The 24,639-nt window shown below is 35.4% G+C and overlaps 1 protein-coding gene across 1 annotated transcript; it reads left to right on the top strand.

The window, feature by feature from the left end:
• Positions 1–392: 392 nt before the first annotated feature.
• LOC143913631 (uncharacterized) lies at positions 393–24,639 on the top strand. The gene is made up of 33 exons (XM_077433529.1): positions 393–630; positions 13,392–14,368; positions 14,447–15,054; positions 15,136–15,254; positions 15,330–15,504; positions 15,582–15,760; positions 15,833–17,219; positions 17,302–17,606; positions 17,683–17,816; positions 17,894–18,124; positions 18,197–18,537; positions 18,627–18,865; positions 18,945–19,115; positions 19,185–19,382; positions 19,464–19,534; positions 19,612–19,793; positions 19,869–20,025; positions 20,118–20,308; positions 20,392–20,490; positions 20,562–20,670; positions 20,737–20,811; positions 20,891–21,074; positions 21,166–21,235; positions 21,321–21,467; positions 21,559–21,642; positions 21,715–21,837; positions 21,913–22,005; positions 22,081–22,247; positions 22,324–22,510; positions 22,593–22,683; positions 23,571–23,690; positions 24,204–24,280; positions 24,383–24,639. The coding sequence occupies exons 2-33, from the start codon at positions 13,974–13,976 to the stop codon at positions 24,496–24,498; spliced, it is 6,825 nt and encodes a 2,274-aa protein (XP_077289655.1). The 5' UTR covers positions 393–630; positions 13,392–13,973; the 3' UTR covers positions 24,499–24,639.

The raw sequence follows: 24,639 nt of genomic DNA, 5'->3' as shown, positions 1-24,639 counted from the left end.
CGATCGCGCACACAATAATCGTTGCCACAAAAATTGCGAATATCCGGCACTCGAGTTCTAGTTAGTGTGGATAGTTCAGGACCGCACATAGGAGTTCGGTCACCTGTGTGCAAACTAAAAACGGCCACTCTTTAATTTTATCATCATTTGTATAAATCATATTAAAACTATTAAAACCATCTATGTGTATTATACATCAATGGCGCAACCCCGTGAATATCTCGTCTTTCGTACATGCTGAAATTCAAACAGTTAAAATGCAATCGAAAGAGCATGCAGGCTGGTGGTTTGCAATCATTTGCAGCAAACCCCATGAAAACATATATCGGCATATGGGCGCAAATTCGACGTTTTACGTTTTTACGTCTTGAAGAGATCGAGATGCGGAGAGCACTCGTGTATTGGTGAGCATCACGCGCATGTGTGGGTATGGCATTTGTGTGCGCGCTCGTGTCTGTGTTTGTGTCCGTGTGGTGTTGTATCGACGGCCGGGGAGTCGGGGCGGGGCGTTCGACGACGCCGGTCGGAGAGTCGGAGAGTCGGAGATTCGTTGCGGGGGCGCAGCCCGTGTTCGTGTCAGGCGGCGGGGGCTCATCCTCATCCCGAGGGTCACCACACCACCCACTCGAGGTAAACAACCCTCGATACTGACACCTCTAGAAGTAGTGATCGAGTGTGGCAGAGCACTCGCACCTGCACCCCCGTCTCCACCCCCACCCCACCAGCTGGTCTGCAACTGCGAATCGAGAACGGCACGTGCAGCACGAATCGCGGTTCGCCAACGCTATCCATACGAGGAGTGCGAACTGCTCACTGCTCACTGCTCACTGCTCACTGCTCGGTCTGCAACTGCATCTCGTTGCATGAGTATGACTCACGCCGTTGTTTTCTCGTTGATCGTTGATCGTTGATCGTCGATCGTATATCGTTTATCGTTTACATTTACGTGGGGTCGAAAGCATATGCACGTGTGCTTTCGCGTTCGTCTCTTCGACCCCACGTATTTTTATTATCGGCTCGAGTTCGAGCCTTCCATATCCTGGTCGAGTTTTTCACGATTGATCGGTTCGTTCCTATTTATCCGGCCGACGCGCGCCCCTTCAATTACCATCGCATCCGTCGTCGAAATCGATCTACATGTGTGTGTACTTATTACGAAATGAGTGTCTCGTTTCGTGGTCTCTGGATTGGACGTGGGATCCACGTGGACCCGAAAAGATGCTGCGACGATGAAAAATCGATCGACGCTCCGAACCGCACGTCTCGACCCACTCGCGAGATCGCGACGTCTGAAAGCATCATTATTTATTCACAAAACAAAAAAAAATCAATTCTTTTATTTTAATTTTTTGATTAAATCGGTTATTGGTAGATTCGCTTCTAGTTCGACAGTGATTGGTTGAAAATTTTCAAATTTTAATTCGATTGTTTTTCCAATGTAATGTATAGAAGTAAAAAAATATGTATCCATTAATTTTTACCTCCGTTGATTGTTCATTCAAAATGTAACGATTCGTCGTTTCATTGCCCAAATTTCTCGAATTACAATACATATTGTTTTTGTTTCACTGGCAGGACGACGTCCATATTTTTTTTGTTATCGTTCTATATGCACCAGATGTATACGACATAAACAATTGTTTACGCAAATATTATATTTCGTTGAAAAAAGCAGACAGAATTTTTGTGTAATGTCGAACGTCAGCGGATTTGTACAAATTAATTTTAAAATTCCATGTGGTTTGGATAAAAATTCTCTTGTGTGAATTATTAAAAGGGAAGGGCAGGAGGAAGCTCATTTTTGCCGATTATTCGAGAGATGTAGTACGCAGATCGAAAAGAAAATGTTTCTCGATAAAATTATCATTAAATAAAACAATTTTTTTTTTGACCTTTCTCAACCTGTACCTATGAGGCAATATCCCCCGGGTCATATAGGCAGACTAAGGTCGCACGAACAATATAAGCCCTTAAATGAATCACTTCTCCTGGAATTTGCTCTTTATATCTCCAACCACGTTTTGTATAGAAAATTTATTTCAAAATTATGAAGAGCTTCATCCAAACACGTTCAACCCGACTTCTTTAGTGATGACAGATCTTTTAGTAAATTTCTTGTTATTTTTTAAATGCTTTTAATTATTATTAAATTATGTTCACAATGCATTTTATATCTTTTTATTAATAGCTACTGATCTACTGATTATTTTCTATTTTACAAAATTATTTTATTTTTGTTAGTAATTAAAGTATTATATAATTCTAATGTTAATGTACAGTATAATAGGAAAAAAAGAGCTCCAAAACCTATATACAAAAATTTCTTCATTTTCTTTGAATGGGTGTTTTTCTAGTGATTTTTTGATTTTGCGCGAGGGGTTGATTTGTTAAGTTGGTTGGACACGTGGCGATACTAATTTTTCGTCTTTATTGTTGAAATATTATAGATAAAATCAATACAGATTTATTTTTATCTAGAGTTAGTTAAGAATACTAAAAACATTCAAGAAAATCTTAATGCGATTTTTCGACTTCATTGAACTCAATCATAAATTTATAAGCACTTTGCCGACAGAGAGGTGTAGATGTGTCTAGATATTTTTAGTACGTGCAGATTCCCAGACATATCGATCAATTGCACATCTACCCAAAATTTTGCAGGATTCGTATAAAACTATTTATTTTACTTTTTTAGGGACGATATTTGACATTATACAGACAGACAGACGTCTGTGAAATGGCAGTCACGTCGCTCTCGTTTGCCAATTTTATTTATTGAATTTAAAATCTGAAAACGTTCCACGTTTTCATTTTTCGTCGTCTAATTGGACGTAATTTGATAGAAAGGCTTTTTACAATTTTCGCAACGAGCTGAAACTTATTTACATACTCGAACTTTATTAAGCTAATCAGGTGAAGCGTTTTCATGTTGAGAATCTCAAGAACCTTTCGCTAAATAATTTGTTGTAAAAACGAATTTATGTAAACCCAAACTCGTACATTCTACCATCGTATACCCAAATACATGTAATTATGATCTGTAAAGTACATTTTTTTGCTGCTTTCGACCGGAAACCCGCGTAGGAAATTCGCCTGGGTTAAAAATTACTAATCTGGACACATCGTTGTACGTGCGTTACTAAAATTGTCGCTAAATATCCATTAGATAGTCGAATGTTATGTACATATTAATGAAATGATGTTTGCTAAATTTGAATAGAACTAAAATACGTACACGCATTTATTATTAGGCACGATTCATCAATATGTACCGCATTATTCGGTTTCGTAACACTAGACACATTTCGTAATGGTTTATTACTATCTGATTTTTTCTGGTGTTTTTACAAGTAATTGAACATTTGTTTTCCGCTTCGCTCGAGTTGAGAAAAACATCTGACGCGGGCTATTTTATTATCCATGAACTTGGTATTGGGGAAGATACTCATATATTCCAATGCAAATATTAAAGAGCTCCCAAAATTTTCGTTTAACAGTACATAGTCTGAATATACATATTTATGTATGCATTATCCATCTCTGCCCGATTTGTCAGATACATTATTTTTCCACATAACCAGGGGCGTCATTTCAGATTTTCCCAGGGGGGGGGGGGCAAAATTTTTGACCAGTGAGGAATTACTTTCTAGGGGGGGGGGTCTAATATATTAAAAAAAATGAGTGTATATGAATTTTAACTATTTATTTTTATCAATAAAATTAATATTAAAATAATTTTAAAGGATAAACGAATTTTACAAATGTCTTTCAAAACAAGTCAAACAACAAACCAAAAAAATATATTTGGGAGTTAACATTTTCTTTTGGGAAAAATCAACGTGTTTATACCTAAATATATGTTCTAAAGAATTTCAATATTCTATTTTTGTTGGTTTAGTATTTTAATTCAAATTCATAATAATACATTAAACAACGAGGATAGTCCCGTTCAAATCTAAGGGGGGCGGCTGCAAATCCCAGCCCCCCTAAATGACGCCCCTGCACATAACATACACAAGTTTGTTACAGGTTGTAATGAAATTTAGAACTCTATTTACATATATTGATCGATCAAACACCTATACACATTACACATGTAGACACTAGAATTTAGTAAAATGTATAGTTGCGCAGGTCTGACTTATGAGTAAAGGCCGGATAACCAAGGTGCCGTCTTGAAAAAAACGGACCCAGAGGGTGCTGTGTATTGTTCATTGCATTGTTAAAGGTTCGCCGAACGTTTTTTTTTTTTTGGACTCTAGCTTTGTAAATAGAACTAAACCTCCCCGATTACTAGAAAAAGCACTGTGACTATCCGGTGTCTACTTATGAGGTCCGCATTGGAAGGCTGCTCGCTCAAGAGTGTCGGATTTACCGTTTGTACGCCCTTTTAACCCTCTGAGTGCTGACGTCTTATTTGTTGAAAGCCCGCCACGCTGAAAATTTCGCCAAAATTTCAAATAGAATTATTTAGAAATGATTTAAAAATAAAAAAATAGAAAGCCGGTATAAAAATTGTGAATAATCCGAACAAATCCTAGATAACTACCGCCGAGGATTTCGAGTTTTGTAAAGGTGTGTTTGTAGACTTTCTAATATATCTTGCAACAATCTAATCTATAATTTGTATAAAATAAACAAAAGAAGTCTATTATTTTTCCAAAACTAGTTCCATCTTCTTCATTTTTGTTAAAAGGTAATGCTCGCAATCTAAATGCCAAGCCACTATCTAAAATACACAGCAGTCAGGGATTTCCATCGGGTAATTCTGCTATGGTTATAAATTCAGAAATTCCGGTGTAAACGAGTCCTTCATACACATTGACAAATGAATGACACGGATTACACGACCCATGTTCAATGCTTCCTTTAAAGGCTTAAAAGGTAATATTCTTGTTTACTTAGTGCATGCTCAATATACAACGCCTATCGGCGTTTTGCAGGCCCATGGTCTTTTCAGCCGAACGCCGATTGGCGTTGTCAGCATTCAAAGGGTTAAAAGGTAGTTAGCAGAGCCCAGCCTCTGCGGTTAGTGAGTTCGATCTGGCATGTCTATTGTATCGACACACGCGAAACTTTTCTCGCCATTTGGGCAGGTCTCAGCACGTCTGGACTGTCTCAACTTGTCTAGACGTCACAACATGAATGAAATATTCGAATTTTCATGCTATTATTATTTAATTTAAGTGTGCTGGTTTCATTATTAGATGAGATGCACGTACATATATATGTATGTTAAAGTTGAAGTGTATCTTCTAGTTGTAGTATATTTTGACTAGTTGGAATATATTCCGTCTAACCCACCTGATTCATATGTCGAATTACATTCCAACTTTTCAAAATATATTACAACTGAAAATACAGTTTAACTTCAAGTTGGTACTAAGCAAGATGGAGAGGTTAAGTTTTCGTGAAAACGTCAATTGAGTTGGAAAGTCACTTTTTTTTTGTTTTGAACACATTCTTAGAGTTATTGTAATACGTTACTCATTACCTTCATTCGTAATATCTAGCAAATATTAACGCATTATTGAATTCTAAAGTATTCGTAAAAACATCAAAGTTGTCTAAACTCGACTGTTATATTAAAACTGGCGGACATTGTTGAAAGTGTATTTGCGCTTTTAGAGGTATAATTTACTAGTTGAATTGTATTCGAATACGAATCGATGAAGTTTTTGGGTGCCAGATGTTTCGTGATCGCGATTTTAGAGACGTGCGCGAGATCGTTTTTTGCGGAATAATCACCGAAAAGACTGTAACATATATGATATTCAATTCTGCCAATGAAACTTAACCACGCGAGTAATTTTTTGGTACCTGCACTCTGCAAATCATTTTTGTGCAGTGTTTTAATGCAACTTTTGCTTACTTATTATCAAAATTTATAAATTTTAAATAATAAATTAAAAATGAACTAAAAAGATATTCAGAGGTAACGTTCATACACCAATTACCTCTACTGCTTCAATCTAAAACGTGTTGGAAAAGTTTTAGTTTTCCATCGTTCTCACATCCATCACTTACATCTCGCAGTTTACTTTCAAAGTTGATTTCACTCGGTAATATACTGCTTGCTATGTTATCTGAATTGTTTTTTCAGCCGTCTTTCCTGTATATTTTTCGTAGACTTCGCAGTTAGCGTAGTTCAGTCCATATTGCCACCTCTCACTTGTTTATGCAACATGAAGTTTAGTACATATTCTATATTTTCTCAGTAAACTTTGGCATTTTACAGTTTCACACATGTATATATTACATACATATTTATATGCATGTGCACAATATAGCGTTGACGAGCCTTATAGGGATTGTTGTTTGGCGATAATTGATTTCATGGTCGAAGTTTGTAACATCGGGGTCAGCGTGCAATATGAAATGCATCGGGGAAGATTTCAGCGCAATTTTTGTTATGAAATGATTCGATTGGGCCATCTTTGTTTGTGGATTCGTGCAAAATTGAAAAGTAATAACCTGAAAGTGTAAATTCATCCGATTGATCGAGGCCATTGTTAACGATTGAAATGTAGATAAATCCGATATCTGTCTTCTCGATTTAGTATTCGAAGGTGCAAAGTGTGCACATTGTGCTGTTTTGAAGAAATAAACAGCCTAGGAAATCAAAAATTAAAATATTTATCGTTTTGGCGACGAATGCTCCGACACTGTCCGGAAGTCGCTATCTCTATGTTTATGCATATGGATTTTTCTCTGCTAGGCCTTGATTCACTTTTAAAACATTGGTCTCACTTTCCGCTTCGAGCAATGTAGTGTGATTACAAATAATCGTATAGAAATCTGAATTGAATTTTGAAGAATGTGTCGAACGATTTCGCAATGCGCAAAATGCGTCCTTTGCGTATTCCGATGAATGTGAATGAACGAAATTACCAAAGTATTCATAAATACATATGATACATTTTGCATTTTACCATAGTGATATTACAGAATTGCTCCAAGCTGTCACCATGGCTAAGCAATAAGATAATAAAAGATGAAAATAAAATATGGAACAAATAAATCTATACATATGTAAAAACAAATATAATATTATCCGGTCTCCGTGACGATCCAGAATGTTAAATTACAGAAACGCAAATATCGGAAGGCAAAGATCGAAAATCGAAAGATCAAAAAAAAAAAGGGTGCATGGTAAACGGTACATACTCACTTAATTTGCGCGAGCAGGATACAACAGGAACAAGAGGAACAGACTTTTCCTCCCGTATTAATGTGCGTACGCAGAATACGGGAGGAAAAGCCTGTTCCTGTTGTACCCTGCTCGCGCAAATTAAGTGACTATGTACCGTTTACCATGCACCCTTTTGTTTTGATCTTTCGATTTTCGAACTTTGCCTTCCGATATTTGTGTTTTCTGTAATTTAGCATTCTGGCTCGTCCCGTAGACCCAATATTAGCACCAGTGGGGTGTTGTGAAAATTGCTCTGTTTTTGTCGCATAGCCTTACTTACTTGCAGGGCCGCCGAGAGGATTCCCGGGCCCTGGAAATATAATTGCGGGCCCTATGAAAAACTAAAAAAAAATTGATTTTACAGATATATTTTTAATATGCGAAAAATCTCTCGGAACAATTAGAAAAATATATGTTAAATTTCATTTTTTTAAATCGAATATAGAAAGTATGATAGAACACAGGCCTGGGCAAACTGCGGCCCGATTCGAATTTTTGCCAAATTCTTGTTTATTAGAGGATCACTTATTTTTTTATTATTATTTACTAAGCTCTTAGCTCGCAAACGATTTTGTCGTCTGACGAAGTTTGGGTTCTTATCCGATCATTTTCAAACTTTACCATTTTACTCGGTTTGGTCATCAATATAAGTGGAAATGACCAAACATTACCACCATTATTTATTATTATTATTTATTATATTATTTTTCACCATTACCATGGTGAAAAATAATCGTAATAGACACGTTTGAAAATACTGCGTCTTCATTCACGGTGACGTCTATCGTCACACTGTCCCATTTGTCCGCATTTTTCTGATCGTTTTTTCCCTTTTTTGGCCCCCCCCCCTCTCGCTATGGCAGATTGAGCACTTTGCAATGCTCATGATCAAAGTTTACGGAGAGAATTGGTGATTTCTTAATTAGGTTTTTTTTAATATATTGTCTAAATTTTACAAACAAAATATACATAGAAGAGGTCAGTTTTTAAAAAACATTATTTTTATATATATTTTTTATGTTGAAATTCTTTTTCATTACAGTAAATAATGTATATCTATAAATAGTATTTTACTTACGGCCCGACGTTCATTTTTAATTCCTAATGTGGCCCTTCATTCGAAATGTTTTCTCAGGCCTGATATAACAGGTACGATTTCACATGGACACAAAGAATGCGCGGATCGAACAATTGTTAAAATTTAGCTTTAAATAAATATATGTATTTTTATATAGAATAATATAAAATATCAATATCGCTCAGCTTTAATGAGCTATCAATTAGCTTCGCCCCTCCCCCCTTTCGTCGGCTCTGCTTACTTGTGCGTGAGCAGGGATACTTTTAAAAATGCGAAAAAAACGCAGTACCTCTAGCCCATATTCATGGTACACCATCCCAAAAATCACCCCCTTGAGTTTTTTTGGTGTTATTTTATCCTTGCTTGACAGTGATCGATAGCGGTTAATCTAGGGTTTCTGGAACCGAATCGACCCGGACTCGGACTCACCGGGTAATGAGCCGCAAACCCGGATTCGGGACTCGTGACTCAGACCCGCCGAGTCCGGATAGCTAGAATTTCAAGTATAAAATGAAATACTTTTGACACTGAACAAAAAAATCTTACATATGTCACGAAAATTCACATAAATCGTCATGGAATCGCCGAGTCTTATAAACCCGGGTTTTCAGAAACTCTAGATGAATCCCATATTTGAAGAACTGTAGGAGATACTTGTCGGTTGCATGTGGATATGCATACACGTGCGACCTCCCTACATATGCATTCTGCACGTGCAAGTATACCCGAATTTGGTTTGGGGAACACCCACTGTTTACGGTCACAGCCAAGGACACGTGACGTCTTATACCACTCAGTGTATTTTCACCCTAAGGCTATGCGACAAAAGCAATTTTCACAGCACGTCGCTGATTAGCACGCATTTACGATCTCCCTAAACCAAATCTGCATATTTTAAATTAAACAAATCCAAGCTAACAGAAATCTAGTTGATGAGCTGGATGCCCCCTTGCGACAGATGAACAAGCCGTCAAATCGACGTACCACAGGAGAAGAGAACAAACTGCGGCATCTACATGATGTACATTGAGACTCGATTTTGCAAGAATCTAAGGATTGCTCACCAAACCAACCAGTTATTAAGTTACTAAAGTGCTACTTTAACTTTTAGTCCGCCCGTACGTTTTGTACGTTGACCTCTACTTGTATGAGGCCGAAAAGTATCGCCATGACACATTTTTACTGTATGTTATGTTAAAAAGTGTCTTAAGCAAAGGATTCTTTCTGTTTTGTCGGAGATTTTGATTATCGGTCTAAATTTTAGATGATAGTTTTGTATAGAACTACCTCAACTTTATAGTTATCACTGTTTTTACTGGACAGGATGCGATCGAAATTAGCATTAAGGATAAGAGAATTAGGAGCAATTAAGTTAGACGCTGTAAAATTTACGGTAGACAGCACATTTAAATGTCATTCACATCTTGTAAACATCCAAATAATTGAAACCAACAAAAAAATCTTTGGATTTATATCAAGACTCATCACTTTGTACCAAATGCTATGTATAATATGTATCGTTCTAACAATATTATTATTTGCGTAAGTATAAGAAACTAAAAGCAAACAGTATCCTCATGAGAATCGTATAAGGATTTGAGATAAAATGCTTTGACAAAGACTTTTATTTAATTTTCCTTGAATTTAAAGATATGGGATTTTTTTCTAAAATGTAAATTAGTTTATCTCTTACATGTATTCCAGTAATGTTTTCGTCGTGAATCAAATAATTTTCATTAATCACAAGCATTCTGAAAACCAGCTATTATCGGATGCGATAAACTCGAAATATAATACTAATCTGATGACGTGTAATTTGTAACATGACTCATTACGAATATCGTTAACGAATTGCAATTTTAAACTAAATAAAAGTCTTAAGCAAATAATGGCATACTTGACGACCGCCAGCTCCGATCAATATTTACCAATCGCTAAATGTGAAGCTGCTACTGGTCTTATCTCTTACACCATGTCACTGTCATCGTAAATATGCATTTCACCGAAGAACGTATCCATTATCGCTTCTTTTCACACTATTTATAGCGCGTTCGGTTTAATGACACCCCTTTTTCTCCGTTTTTTAGCTCTGCCTAATGTAAAATTTAAAGAACGCATTTCAAGTCTACACACGCGTTTCCTAGCTGGTATAGTTAACGCGGTAATGAAAGGCTGTACAATAAAACGCATTCTAAAGGACTGTAGTCTCTCGAGTATCTCGTTTATGAAACGCCTCTGAGCTGACATTATCTCAGAACGAGTCTAATGTACTAGTGAGATCAGCTACGTATGCTATGCTGAATGGATCTAAAATCGAATTTGGTTCTCTAAGTTGAAATGTTCTGTATCTACTATATGTTATGTTATGTATCTACTAGTTGTACTACATTTTGACTGGTTAGAATATATTCCAACTAATCTGATACCAATTACCGTTTTATTTGAAGTATTTTCTGTTATAATTGAAGTATGAAGCTATTTTCTAGTTAGACTAGCTGAAATATATTCCGTCTAACCCACGTAAGTTGATTCAAATTGCGAATTATATTCCAACTGGTAACAAAAAAAATTACAACTGAAAATACACTTCAACTATATGGGCGAAAACACACCGAGTGGTATGGGACGTCAAGTTTCATTGGCTTCGCGCTGTGACCGTAAACAGTGGGTGTTCGCCAAACCGAATTCACTTGCACGTGCAGAATGCATATGTTTAGAAGTGGTGGCCCTTGGGGCGGTTTCAGACTAGCGTTTTATACGCGCGTATAATCTCGTTTTTTGAAGTGCATGTAGGCGCGTATAGGCGCGTCGTTTTCCATACGCGCAACTCGTACGAGCGTAGACGCGCTTATAAGCTCGTATTATCCATGTTGATACTAAATCACCACTATCGGTTCGAACGAAAACGCCGGAATAAGCCCGTGTACGCGCGTCCGGTTTTTTTAAGCGCGAAAAGTAGCGCGCGTGTAAGCGCGTATGCCGAAACGACGGTATACGCGCAGAAAAATACGCTAGTCTGAAACCGCCCTTACGGCATAAACTCTGAGTTGACGAAGATTCGAAAAGTAAACTCGTACCAAAGCATTAAGATTAGGAGTAAGATCCAATGAATCTTATGCATACACGCGCACTTGTCCCGTAGTCTACCCCCACTCCTAATCTTAATGCTTTGGTACGAGTTCATTTTTCGAGTCTTCATCAACTCAGAGTTTGTGCCGTAAGGTGGACCCGTTTGGAAGGTCGCACGTGTATGCATATCCATATGCAATCGACAAGTTTCTCCTTCATTTATTTCACCGTTATTGATAAAATATTACCGAAAACACTCCAGGGGGTGATTTTTGAGACTGGGTACCATGTACATATATGGGCTAGGGATGCTGCGTTTTTTTCGCATCTTTAAAGGTATCTAAAAGAACACGTACCACGTACCACTCAGTGTGTTTTCGCCCTAAGTTGGTAACAGGTTAGATGGATAGGTGTAGGTTTTCGTGAACACATCACCGGTCTAGTTAATTGAGTTGGAAATTCAATTTTTTTTATTTTGAACATTTTTTAAGAGTTATCGTAATACGATACTCATTACCATAATTCGTAATATGTACCTAGCAAACATCAACAGGCAATTCAATTCTAAAGCATTTGTTAAAACATCAGAACTGTCAAAACTCAATTTTCAAAGATATTATATTACAACTGGCGTACATCGTTTGAAAGTTTACTTGCGCTTGTAGAGTTATAATTTACTAGTTGATTTGTATTCGAATAGGGATGACCTTAAACGCCAGTTGGAATATATTACAACTGAAAACACTTCAACTGAAACATCATATATACATAAATTTTTCGCTAAAAGTTTCCTACTCCCTGCTAGTTTAGTTTTCTAACTGACGAGACCGTTGCGCGTTGACTATAATCGCAAAAACTACAAATATCACGCTAACAAGATTTAAACAACACAACAAATAAACTATACGTGATTTGGGTTTGTTTGATGTTGATAGTTTTTTGTATCGTGTAGTGTCCAACGATCGAGCGCAATTTAATACAAGCGTGCAGCTATCATGGAACCTTTTCCAACAAGTTCATATACTGGGAACATGTCTGGATAGGAATGAAGGTTAATAGAGGTAATAAATCGATACGCTAAAACGAAAATTAACTTTAATGGTTTAAGTTTAATAATGATCTAATAAACGTATTTCTATTAGCCTGGGTCTGTCGTATACAGAAGTTCTCAATAATATGTTCCATTCTTCGGAAATTACTTTCTTTTGTTTGCACCAGGTCGATTCTTCATTTCTTCAGATATATTGTTTGTAAAAGTTGTTTGTGCTTGAAAGTATGTCTGATTGAAGAGGATGTTGTAGTTGGAGCGACTAGGTTAAGAAAACAACTGGTCCAAATGAAACATCTGCGTCCAAGTAGACAGAAAGAAGTTTTTCGCATATGGGAAGCATATTTGTCAGCCCACAATATACGTACAATACATATAGTAGATCTTATGATGAAGTTTTTGAGGTTTTAGTTAATAATTTTAATTGAAATTTATTGTAATATTTTTATTTTTGTTCAAAACGATTCATATGCTTTGTATATATAACATGTATGATCAAGATATTGGCTACCAGATTGAGCTACCCAGAAAAATTTAATATGTTTCCGTTTTATCTATTTATATGTAGCTTCTATTCTTTACATAGTACTCTAGTGGTCTTTTGTGATATGACTCCTACATTATCCCCCATTTATCAATTTAATTAAATCTGTATTGTGGATTTTACTTCAAACGTACAAAGACTTTTGTTGAAATAATTCTACAAATAGAAAAAAATCATAATAATAGTGGTGAATGAACTTGTGATTTTTTTTTATCCACTTATCATAAAGTGCCTCGCATTGTTTACCAGCATGGGTACGCTTATCCTAAATTTTGCTTCGCGTGTCAATGTCATTATTTCGCGTTTGTTTTATTTGTTTGTAATAATTGTTATTAGCTGTCATAAAATCAAATCGTTTGTTCGACAGTTTGAAATTAGAGTTATTGCGAATATCTAAAACAATTTGAAGATTTTGAAATATTGGAACATATTAATAAGTAAAACTTGTTTTGTATTTTAGTTGTGGACATGAAATTTTCATCGGTGGTGTGCCGGACATAAAACATCAACCGCAATCGAAGAAAGCATGATACTCATGGACTACCACATCTAAAGATTCGAGAAATATGTAGGACAAATCGAGTACAGTGGAAAACTCATATTAACTATTCAACATCAAGTTATTCACTAAGATTGTGATATATGTGATCGGTGTTTAACAATAACATTACATTTCATTCCAGTTAAATTGATGGAAATGTCTGTATTTCATCATACATATTTAAAATTGGATTTAATTTTGTATTCGTGATATATTGTGTATATTGAATGATACTAAGTAAATAGACTCCTCGTAATTTAAAGGCCTAATTATAGATATATATATTAATCTCACTTTTTTATATGCATTAATAATAAGGTAACGAATTATGATATTTACCTAAGATGTAGATATTAGTATTTATTTTGCAACTAAAAATATTGGCCTAATTAAGTTTGAGCTATAGTTCAAACTATGACCTAAATTCGACTAATATTGAAAAATTACTTCAATCAAATGTTCCTGTTAGTATGTCTATAAAGTAGAAATCGCCATTGCAAAATGTCGAACCCGGTACCTATATACAGTCAGGTGCTACCCAAAAGTCAGCAGCAAAGAGGACTTAAGCAGACGTCTCCTAGTATTCAAAACGCTGCTCAAACATCGCGCGTGTTTTCGAGTCTCCGATACGACCCCAGAACCCCACAACCCGGCGTATTTGATCCTGGGTTTGATCCCCTGAATCACAATCATGGGGGCAATTTCGGACAGTTCAATGTCACACAAAATCCTGAAGCTTACTCGCGTGTGGATAAATTCGCGAGAGAGTCGGCGAGAAGGAGTGCACGAGAAATTGGATCTGGACGGTTAGAAGGTGGATCCCGGATGAGTGGGAACAGAAGAGATAGACAAGGAGGACTACACGTGAGGCAAGCTGAACATAGGATTAATCTTAGGTGAGACACAATTTCAACTGATTTGATATATGCACATATGTATGTAATGTATGCTAATTCATTGAAATTTCATTTTAGATCTTTGTCGCTAAACGAATCTGCATCTAGATTTCAAGGACAAATTGATAGGACTCCAACAGATTACCATAGTCAGTCACGAGATAATTCTCGTGATCCAGTATTACCCATTAGAGAAGGCTCCAGAGAAGTAATTTACAGGGAAAACACAGGTCAATTTTCAACGCCTTACAGAGAATCAATTCGAGAGACATCTCTAAGTAAAGATACGACAAAGGATTTATTTATTCCTTGTCGTGATAATAATCGAGATCAAAGAGAATTGCCTTCTAAAGACGTTCTCAGGAGTTCTAGTAAAGATCATTACCTGTTAAGATCTAACCGGGATGGAACTAAAGATTCTGCAGTAGGAAGAGATGTCATATATGAAAATGATGGTGGTGTCAGAGGATACAATTTACAAACTGAAGTTTTAGTGCCAGACGGCGGGAATAGGATTCATTCTGTAAGGAAATCTAACTCGTCTCATAAAGTTACTGGAGGCGGTAATTCATCTTCGACTGTATGTGACAAAAGAAAGTTTTACTGCAGAGAGTGGGCCTTTCAAAAAATTGCACACTGTCTGGAGCAAAGACCAGTTAGCAAGACTTGCGGTGCTCTCGTCTTGGGTATTTTATTTTGCAATTTTATTTGGAAAAATATTTACAAATATCAAGAATTTAATTTAACTCTTTCAAAATAATTTTAAGGCGATGCTGGCAGTGGTAAAACAGCATTATGTCGTGAACTTTCACAACCAGGCCAGGGACCAGCTGCTAGACAACAAAGAGCTTTGCAAAGAAGAATGCTTGCTAGGCATTTTTTGCAGGTATATTATATTTTTTCTTATTCAAGTTGAAATTAATTTTATTCGATTTATTTATTTATTTTAATGTTTTTTTAGGGTCAAAATGAAAATAGCCTTACTATGGGTGAATTTATTCGTACTCTTGTAATGCAAATACTTAATCATTCCACTCAACATCGTCAGTCTTTAATGAAAACTACAACTTCACGTGATTCTGATGTGTTAAATCAAAGTAATGGTAATTCCACATCACATTTAGATACCATTTTTGGTAAACATTTTAGCATCAAAATTCGGTTAGTTCATATTAAACATAATTAAAAAACAAATATTTTTCCATACGTGTAGATAAACCTATTACTGTTGCCCCATCGGCCCCTCCTCTGGAAGAAGATGTAGAATGCTTATATAATACAGAGATTAATTTATCTGATGGACGGGATGAGCATCGTGTACACAAAACAATGGAACGCATACACGAAAGAGATCAATATAACGATTTATTAAAAGACAATTTCAATGAAAAGGTAAATATTCATTAATCCAATCTGTATTTGATCATTTGTGTGACATTGTGTTAATCATATTAAATTTTGTAGGTATTGTCCGATGAGCAGAAACAACCGCCTCCGAGAGTTTTGAATACTAATCCATTTCTTCCTAATTTTGGAAAACTTGAAGAAGGCGAATACAAACTTTACGAAAACCATGAGAATTTATTTTTAAGAAATCAATCACAAAATCACAAAGAATCAAAGTCATCCAGGTTGCATAGACAACAATCCGAACCACCATGTTCTGATAAAAAGTCTGCAATTTTACAGAAGAGTCTTTCCACAGACTCAAAAAATTCTAACAGTTCAAAATTTGAGTATCCTATTGAAAGTGCTCAAATCGGCAGAGGTTGTGATAAAAGTAATATTGATAATAAAACTGAATCGTCCAGTATTTCTAAAGACTTAAATTCAGAAACCAAAGAAAAGGCTCAAAAAGAAAATGAACAGTCTGATTTGAATAATTTCAAATCACCATTGAGTCCGGGTGGAAATGTATCCAAAATATCAAGGATACCAGTGGCTAGTTTCAAATATCCAAATGTAGCAGGCTTGAGTTCTACTGAGAACTCTCCTTCAAAATTGTCAAATCGATCCCTAAAAGATGGTCAACGAAGTTCCGCTAGTGATAATTCAACTAGTGATACTAAAGAGCCAGGTTCCAAAACATCTAATGATAAAAAATTAATTTTAGCTAATGCTACTGATGAAAATAAAAAAAGTGAATCTATGAATGATACCAAACCTGTCCTTGATGAATTACCGGAGTATCAAAATGTTTTAAAACCACCTAGTTGCCCAAAGAAATTGAGCCCTAAAATGGGAAGACCCGGTGAATATCCTTTGGCTCATTTGATCTCAAATGATAACGTTTTGAATAGTCCTGATTATGATCCAAATATTGATTATTCTAAATCGTTTGGTATAGATGCGCTAAAAATATCCGAGCAAAAACATCTCGATGCAAATCCTTCTAAAATAACTAACAATAATAGTGAAGATGTACCACCACCTATTCCTAGTTTGCCTGTCAATCCTAGAACGTTAATAGCTAATTTTTATTATGAGAAGCTTCTCTCGGAACCAGAAATTCAACAATCACTTCTTCCACATAACCTTGAAAAGAATCCAGACGATTGTTTCAAGAAAGCACTTTTATTTCCATTGTTAGAAATTGATCCACCAAAACAGTGTTTGTTTTTGTTGGTTGATTCAATCGATGAAACGCCATTAATTAATTCGGGAATAAATTCTACGTTGACGAGAGAAAGGGAGAAAAGTGGTTCCGATTCTGGAAACAGCGCTAGAAATGCCAACAGTTCTAAAACGATCGCGGAGCTATTAGCTAATCACCATCATCTTTTTCCTCAGTGGTTGTTGCTCGTATGCACGGCACGCAAACAATCCAAATATCTCACGAAAATGTTTACAGGTACTATTTTTTCCAGATGTGTCTGTTGCAGATATGATTTTTATTTATATTTTATGATTATTATTTTTCTTTTTTTTATAAGGTTTTCGTAAAATTTCGTTGGATGATCTGAGAAAAAATCATGTCACTCTTGATGTCCAGAGATACATATTGGCGAGGCTGGACAGCGAACCTCGATTGAGACAGCATGTATCTCGCGATGCTGCTCAAGCATTAGATCATCTTAGAATTAAATCTAATGGATGTTTCTTATATTTGGAAAGAGTTTTGGATGGATTGGCTGATGGTTCAGTTGCATTACGAGAAATAAGGGAAATACCTGGGACTCTTAATGGCTTGTATTTATGGCTATGTCAACGCCTGTTTCACGGAAGAAAATTTGCAAAGGTATATTAATTTTTTTCACATTGGATTTAGATGATAATGCATTCATTGGTTCTAAACACTTTGTTGTTGATCGCAGGTTCAACCATTATTAAATATTCTGCTTGCTGCTAAATGTGGAGTTGATGTAGAAATGCTTTATAGATGTCTATTGACAACGAACTACACAATTACTAGAGAAGATTTTAATAAGAGGCTGCATTTGCTGAAACGGTATTCTAGATAATCTTAATTTTAAATTAATAATGATTTTAGCAAATATTGAACATTTAATTGTATTATAATAATAGAATCCTAACATTGGACACAACTTCTGGTGTTTTGTCAATTTTTCATCATTCATTTTCGGAGTGGTTGTTGGATGTTAAACATTGTACGAGGAGATTTTTATGCAATGCTGTTTCTGGGCATGCTGCACTTGCTATGTATTATACATTGCGTGCCCGTCGTTTGGCACCAGTTGAAATTCATTGCCTAGTATTACACATGACACGTTTAGAGCAGCATCATAATGCATTGCGGTAAATATTTTTACTCTATATTCATTTACTTTGTAATTATTTTTGCTAAATTTTATATCATTTGTTTTGTAGAGACTCAAAGCCCTCCATTGAACCAAGTCATGAACAGAGTACAGAGAAATCTTTGCCATCTTCGTCGACGTATTCCAATTTCAAATCAGAAATCGTTGATCCAAATTCTTTAGATTTTCACACTCTCATTTTGTTATGGATCCTCGATTCCGGATGTCGAATAGAAACATCACTCAAACGACAGGTCGATAATATTGGGAAGGAATTGGGAGGGCTGGCTTTAAGTGCGAATAATCAAGAAGCTATAGAATCTGGACTACCAGAAAAACTGTTTAACAAGTCTCCTTCCATTTCTTTGTATGGAGACAATTTGCCAAAACATAGTTCTAATTATTCTTTGGGTACTATTAATTTGTAAATCTACAGATCTGATCTGATTTATATTATAAATCATTCGTCATAATTCAATGTACATTTTATTTTATGATAGGTGTAACGTCTTTGTCTGGTGTGAACAACCAAGACATTCCCGACTTTTTAACAAACTTTTACTGTCCAACTTTGCCGAGGGATACTAAAGTTCTACGAGCGCTTTTGGAAATGGGTGCTCAAGTTGAAATATGGCCTGACAATTCTACCTCTATGATTGAAGATCAACCTCTCAACGGTGAAGACGTTGAGCCAGAAGTAGACGGAGAAATTTCAACCTGTGATATTAGAGCTAGTCAAGTAAATTTAACACAAAAATTGCTACATATTACAAATTTTTGTATGTTTAAATATATTTTAACATCTGTTTTTATTTTAGATTTCTTTAGAACATCTACTTATGCTAGAAGCCGATGAAGCCGCAGAGGAGGCAGCTTGTTTCCAAGAAGAAGCTCTTTTATTATTCGATGTTGATCCTTTAACTGGGCGTGCTCCTATCCATTTACTTAGTCAAAATGGCGAGATTCAAGCACTAAAAGCTGCTCTAGAAGTGTGTTTGAATTTATTATTAATTAAATATTTTTATGTTTATTTTCATTAAAACACATTTTACATCTAGGCGTACGAGGCTGTTGGTGGTTCTTTGGAATTTTTAGAAGTGACAGATCGTGCTGGTCAAACAGCTTTACAGTTAGCTGCACGTGGTGGACGAAGAGCTGCTGTTGCTTTATTACTGTCTAAAGGAGCAAGAGCTGATCGTGCAGACTCTGAAGGTTGGACTCCTCTTAGGGCTGCTGCTTGGGGAGGCCATACAGAAGTACACTACATAAATTTATGTATTAATTTATACATTTACTTGTATTTTTCGCTATTTTTAATTAAAAAAATTATTCAATAGGTTGTAGAACTTTTATTACATCATGGCTGTGAAGTTGACTGTGTAGATAGCGATCATAGAACTGCTTTAAGGTATGTAAAATAAAATACATACAATTTAATCTTTATTTTTTTATATCGGATCTACTTATCTTAGTCGATACTTACAGAGCTGCAGCTTGGTCAGGTCACGAAGAAATTGTAAAATTATTATTAGCCCATGGTGCAGATGTGAACAAAACTGATTTAGAGGGACGTACAGCATTGATTGCCGCTGCTTACATGGGACACACTGAAATTGTCAATCATCTTTTAGATCACGAGGCAGATATAGATCATGCAGATTCAGATGGTGAAGAAATTATTATATGTATTTTGAATAATTTTTTTTTTTTGAATTAGACTGCAATATAATGTTTTATTGCAGGACGAACGGCTCTCGCGGTTGCAGCATTGTGTTCAGCCGGTGGCGAAGCTGGTCGTGGAGGCTGTGCTCAGTTATTGTTGGAGCGCGGAGCTGCTCCCGCACGACCTGATAAAGACGGCATGACTCCACTCTTGGTAGCAGCTTTTGAAGGTCATAAGTGAGTATATTATTGAAATTTTATTTCTTCAACACGTTCACTGTAACTTGCCGCTATGTAAGCTTGGTTATTGATTTAATTTTTGTTTTTAGGGAAGTTATGGAGCTTTTATTAGAAGCAGATGCAGATCCAGAGGTGGCTGACAAGGCCGGTAGAACTCCTTTGTGGGCTGCTGCAGCAGCTGGTCATGCTTCAGCAGTTCGTGCTTTGCTCTTTTGGGGTTGTTGTGTAGATACCATAGATCAAGATGGACGCACTGTATTGAGTGTAGCTGCAGCTCAAGGTATATTTCATATAAACAATATGAATTTATATTTTAATAAAAAAAATATGATAAAATGATTTTATGTTCACTTTTGATTTCAGGCAATGTTGAAGTCGTAAGGCAATTAGTAGATCGAGGATTGGATGAACATCATAGAGACAACGCTGGTTGGACACCATTACATTATGCAGCTTTTGAAGGTTTGAAAATTGAACTTATTTTATCAAAACCTATTTATTTTGAATTTTTAAATATTTTTCTTCTATTTCAGGGCATTTGGATGTATGTGAAGTATTATTAGAAGCTGGTGCTAAAGTAGATGAAAAAGATAACGACGGTAAAGGACCATTAATGCTGGCTGCTCAAGAAGGACACTGCCGGTATATACTGCATCCTTGTATAATTAGTATATTTTGGTTAGATTATAACTATTCATAAATTTTTAGATTATTGGAACTTCTTATTGAAGAATGGGTGGCCCCGGTTGACCAACACGCTCATGATGGAAAAACAGCTCTACGGTCAGTTTCCAAAATTTCCGTTTATTATTATTATCTAGTTATTATTTGTGCGTTACGAAAATTATATATCAATTTTCAGAGTTGCTGCTCTAGAAGGGCACTATGAAGCTGTGCGAACTTTAATCGAACGTGGTGCGGATGTAAATGCCATTGATGCAGATCAACGTAGCACTTTATATATTCTTGCATTAGACAACAGGGTGTCTATGGCGCGATATTTGATGCAAAAAGCAGGTGCTGATGTGGAAACACGAGATAGTGAGGTACGGTTAAATATATTTTATTTATTAAAAATTTTAAATAGACACATGTATGTACTTACACAATACATAAATCAATTATTTTATTTTATAGGGGAGAACGCCATTACATGTTTCGGCATGGCAAGGTCACTTCGATATGGTCAATTTGCTTCTAACTATAGGTGAGTTTTTACACCACAATATAATTATTATTCAGAAACATACTCTTTGGCAGTCGCGTGTATGTAATATAATTTTTCTTTTAAGGTGGTTCTTCTATAGATGCAAGAGATGCCGAGAGACGAACACCTTTACATTCTGCCAGTTGGAGAGGCCAGGGGGCTGTTGTGAGATTGCTGTTATCAGCAGGTGCTGATCCTAATGCTCAGTGTGATCAAGGAGCTACACCTTTAGGTTTGTTGAATTAATAATGCTCAACGATATATGTATATAATTTACGTATCGAAATATTTTTACAATTTCGGTGAACTTTTATCGTTAACAGGCATCGCTTCTCAAGAAGGTCACGAGGAATGTGTACTTTGGTTATTACAACACGGAGCTAATCCAAAACATTCAGATCATTGTGGTATGTATTGTGTTTGTTATGTATGTATGTATTTGTTTTCAAAGTCAAATGTAACTTAATTTGGTCTTTTAGGGAGAACACCAGCTAAAGTTGCTCTAAGAGCTGGGCATCTACATGTTTGTAGGTTACTTGAAAAATGGGGTGCTGTTCCTTCACATCCTTCTTTACAGCCCGATATTAGCACTAATACAAGTGGTAAAAAATTGCTATTTGTATATTCAAATATTAACATTAGATAAAACATTATTCATTGGGTGTATATTATTGTAGGTTCAACTGCTGAAACTAAAGCATGTTCGGCATCATTGAGTAATGCTCGACTTTCTCCTCTTCCAATAGCTGGTCACAATCAAGGAAAAGATTGTAATTCAAATTTCATTATTCGGTAATTCTATTGTTTTTTATTTATTTGAAACTACAAATACTTTGTTATTTTAGGTTCTCCTGATTCAAAGAGAAGAAGCGTCCACAGTTCCAACTCTACAAAGAGCAGCTCAAATCTAACAACATCAACAGTTAGTTCTCATCAAGAAGTAGTTCCACCTGCTCCTCCACCACATGCACGCCTACCTTGTCCTACAGAGCCCGTAAAGGAAGTTCCTGCTGTGTGTTTCACTATTTTAGTTAGAATAATATACTTGTATATCTGTAGACATAGTCAATATGTGTATTTTTTTTTAGAATCGTGGAAATCTCGCTCTTTCTTTTGCTCAACAAGTTGTAAGATGTGGTCGACGGGGAGGAAGAAATGAATCTGGACATGCACCCGGTGTCGTCTCTCCTCTGTATGCTACCCCTCCGCACAGTCCGTTGAGCGATGTTTGCAGTCCAACACAACCTCAGCTACCGATAAATCCCACTGGATTTGGTACAACATTGCTATTATTTTTAAGTCGACTATATTACACATATTGAATTCTTCTCTTACACGATTCAATTGTTGTTTACAGATCGTCATTTTCATAGAGATACCCACATGCGAATAATTCTCGGACGTGAGAATAAACATTCGCCTCCGACGGCCATCGATCATAGAGATAGGTAGGAGAGATCACTTTTATTTTAAAACATAAACGGTGGGAAACTGCATTGACAAAATTCTAATCACTGGCTCCTTATAAATTTACGTTTGTGTAATAAAAATGATAATATTTTACAATTGCAATATTAGTATTATTCATGCTTAAAATAAAAATAAAATATATTTCGCACAGTATGGTAATTCAATATTAATTTTGATTAAATAATATCATTTATTTATTGATGAGTGTTTTACGTGCAAAATCGGCACATTAAAAGTTTTATATGATTTATTTGTTCATTATTACCATATTAATTCATTTAATTGTGTTTAATTATGCAAAACAAATAAACATTAAATAATTAACCATTTTGATTTTTGAACCTAAAGAAAACCAAAATGGCTACTGCATATTTAAATTATAATATCTTGAAATATTAATTATATTTTGTAGAACTAAAATTTAATGCAATTTGTCTTATTGAATTATTTATTTGTTTTTGTTGCAATCGTACCTACATTTTCCTTTATACCCAGTGCATTTTTAGTATAATATTTAGTTGATGTATTTAGACTCTTGCTTGCTTGTTTTGATTTTATTTACTCTTCATATGGAAATTCCTAATTCAATATTATTTGATGACTTGCTACGCATATACACACATAAATATGTTGCTAATGATTATTTTATTTTATTCGAAATCTGAATTCGTTTTAATATTTTGTGTGCTGCTTTTGTAGTAAAGCTTGTCGATTTATGTGTCATTTTATGTTTGGAAAAATTTGATTTTTGTTCCATCTATTGTTGAAGCTAATTTCTTTCTCACATCATGTTTTTCTTTTCTCTCACGTGTGTTCTTCCTCACGTCCCTAAATTTCCCGCATTGCTGATGGTCATCGGTTAAAGGCAGCGGACGGGCATTGTAGCTCTTGGCAACACAGCCGGTGCCGCTCGCCTTTCGTGCCGTAAACTCGTCGGCTCAATTGGCAAGATTGCTAGAAGGAAAAAAACCACATCCCCCATTGTGTGAGTAGTTACCTTTATAAAGCATTGCTTCCGTTTCATCTGACATTGTTTCATCCCTAACCTCGCTAATGTCCAGTTGTTATCGTATGATTCCTTTTTTTGAATTTTTTAAAGTTAAGTGTTTTATATAAGGAGCCAGTAATATGCTGAAATAAATTGGCGATTAACTTTTCACATATATGGGAAACTTTATTCTGGATAAATGAATAACAGCTTAAAACAATAATTATTATAAATACATAATATGCATATGTACTACATATTTATTTACTTATTTTAACTATTATTAGAAATGTATGAATGTTTTACACTTTGCATAACTTAAGGTGGTGGTATAAGTATTCCATATATTTAGTTGAATACATCTATGTATGTATAATACTTTCAATTATTTTTTATGTTTGAATTATATAGATTTTTTTAATATTTATGGTATGTATGTACATATTTCAATTTTATATGTATACAAATATATTTACTTTGTAACTAATCAAATATATTTTTATTTCACAGTGCTGGAAAAACAAAAAGGAATGGAATAGTTACAAACCCTGCCATGCGACTTGTTGCTAATATGAAAAATGGTCTAGGTTTGTATTATGCATACATATTATACATATGGATTTCTAACTATGAATGGCTAACTTCATTAAGTGATAGAATGAAATTAACATTGACGCATATATTTTTAGATTCTGCCGCAGCAAATCTTAGACGTACTGGAGTAGCATTAGCTGCGTCAGCAAGCTCAAATAACCCAGCTGTGAAAACAAATGCGTTTCAGTGGAAACGAGAGACGCCTTTGTGAGGATTGGTGTTTTATGATAAATCTTTTGATGTATAATTAATATAATTACTAGGTTTTTCATAAAAGCCATTATTTATTTTAATACAGAGCATATACATAGATATTCTTTTGTTTTGATCATTTTTTTGTCGTGTGATAGTA

The sequence above is a fragment of the Arctopsyche grandis genome, chromosome 6 (genome assembly GCF_051622035.1).
Source record: "Arctopsyche grandis isolate Sample6627 chromosome 6, ASM5162203v2, whole genome shotgun sequence".
NCBI lineage: Eukaryota > Metazoa > Arthropoda > Insecta > Trichoptera > Hydropsychidae > Arctopsyche > Arctopsyche grandis.
This window is presented reverse-complemented; position numbering and strand designations above follow the sequence as displayed.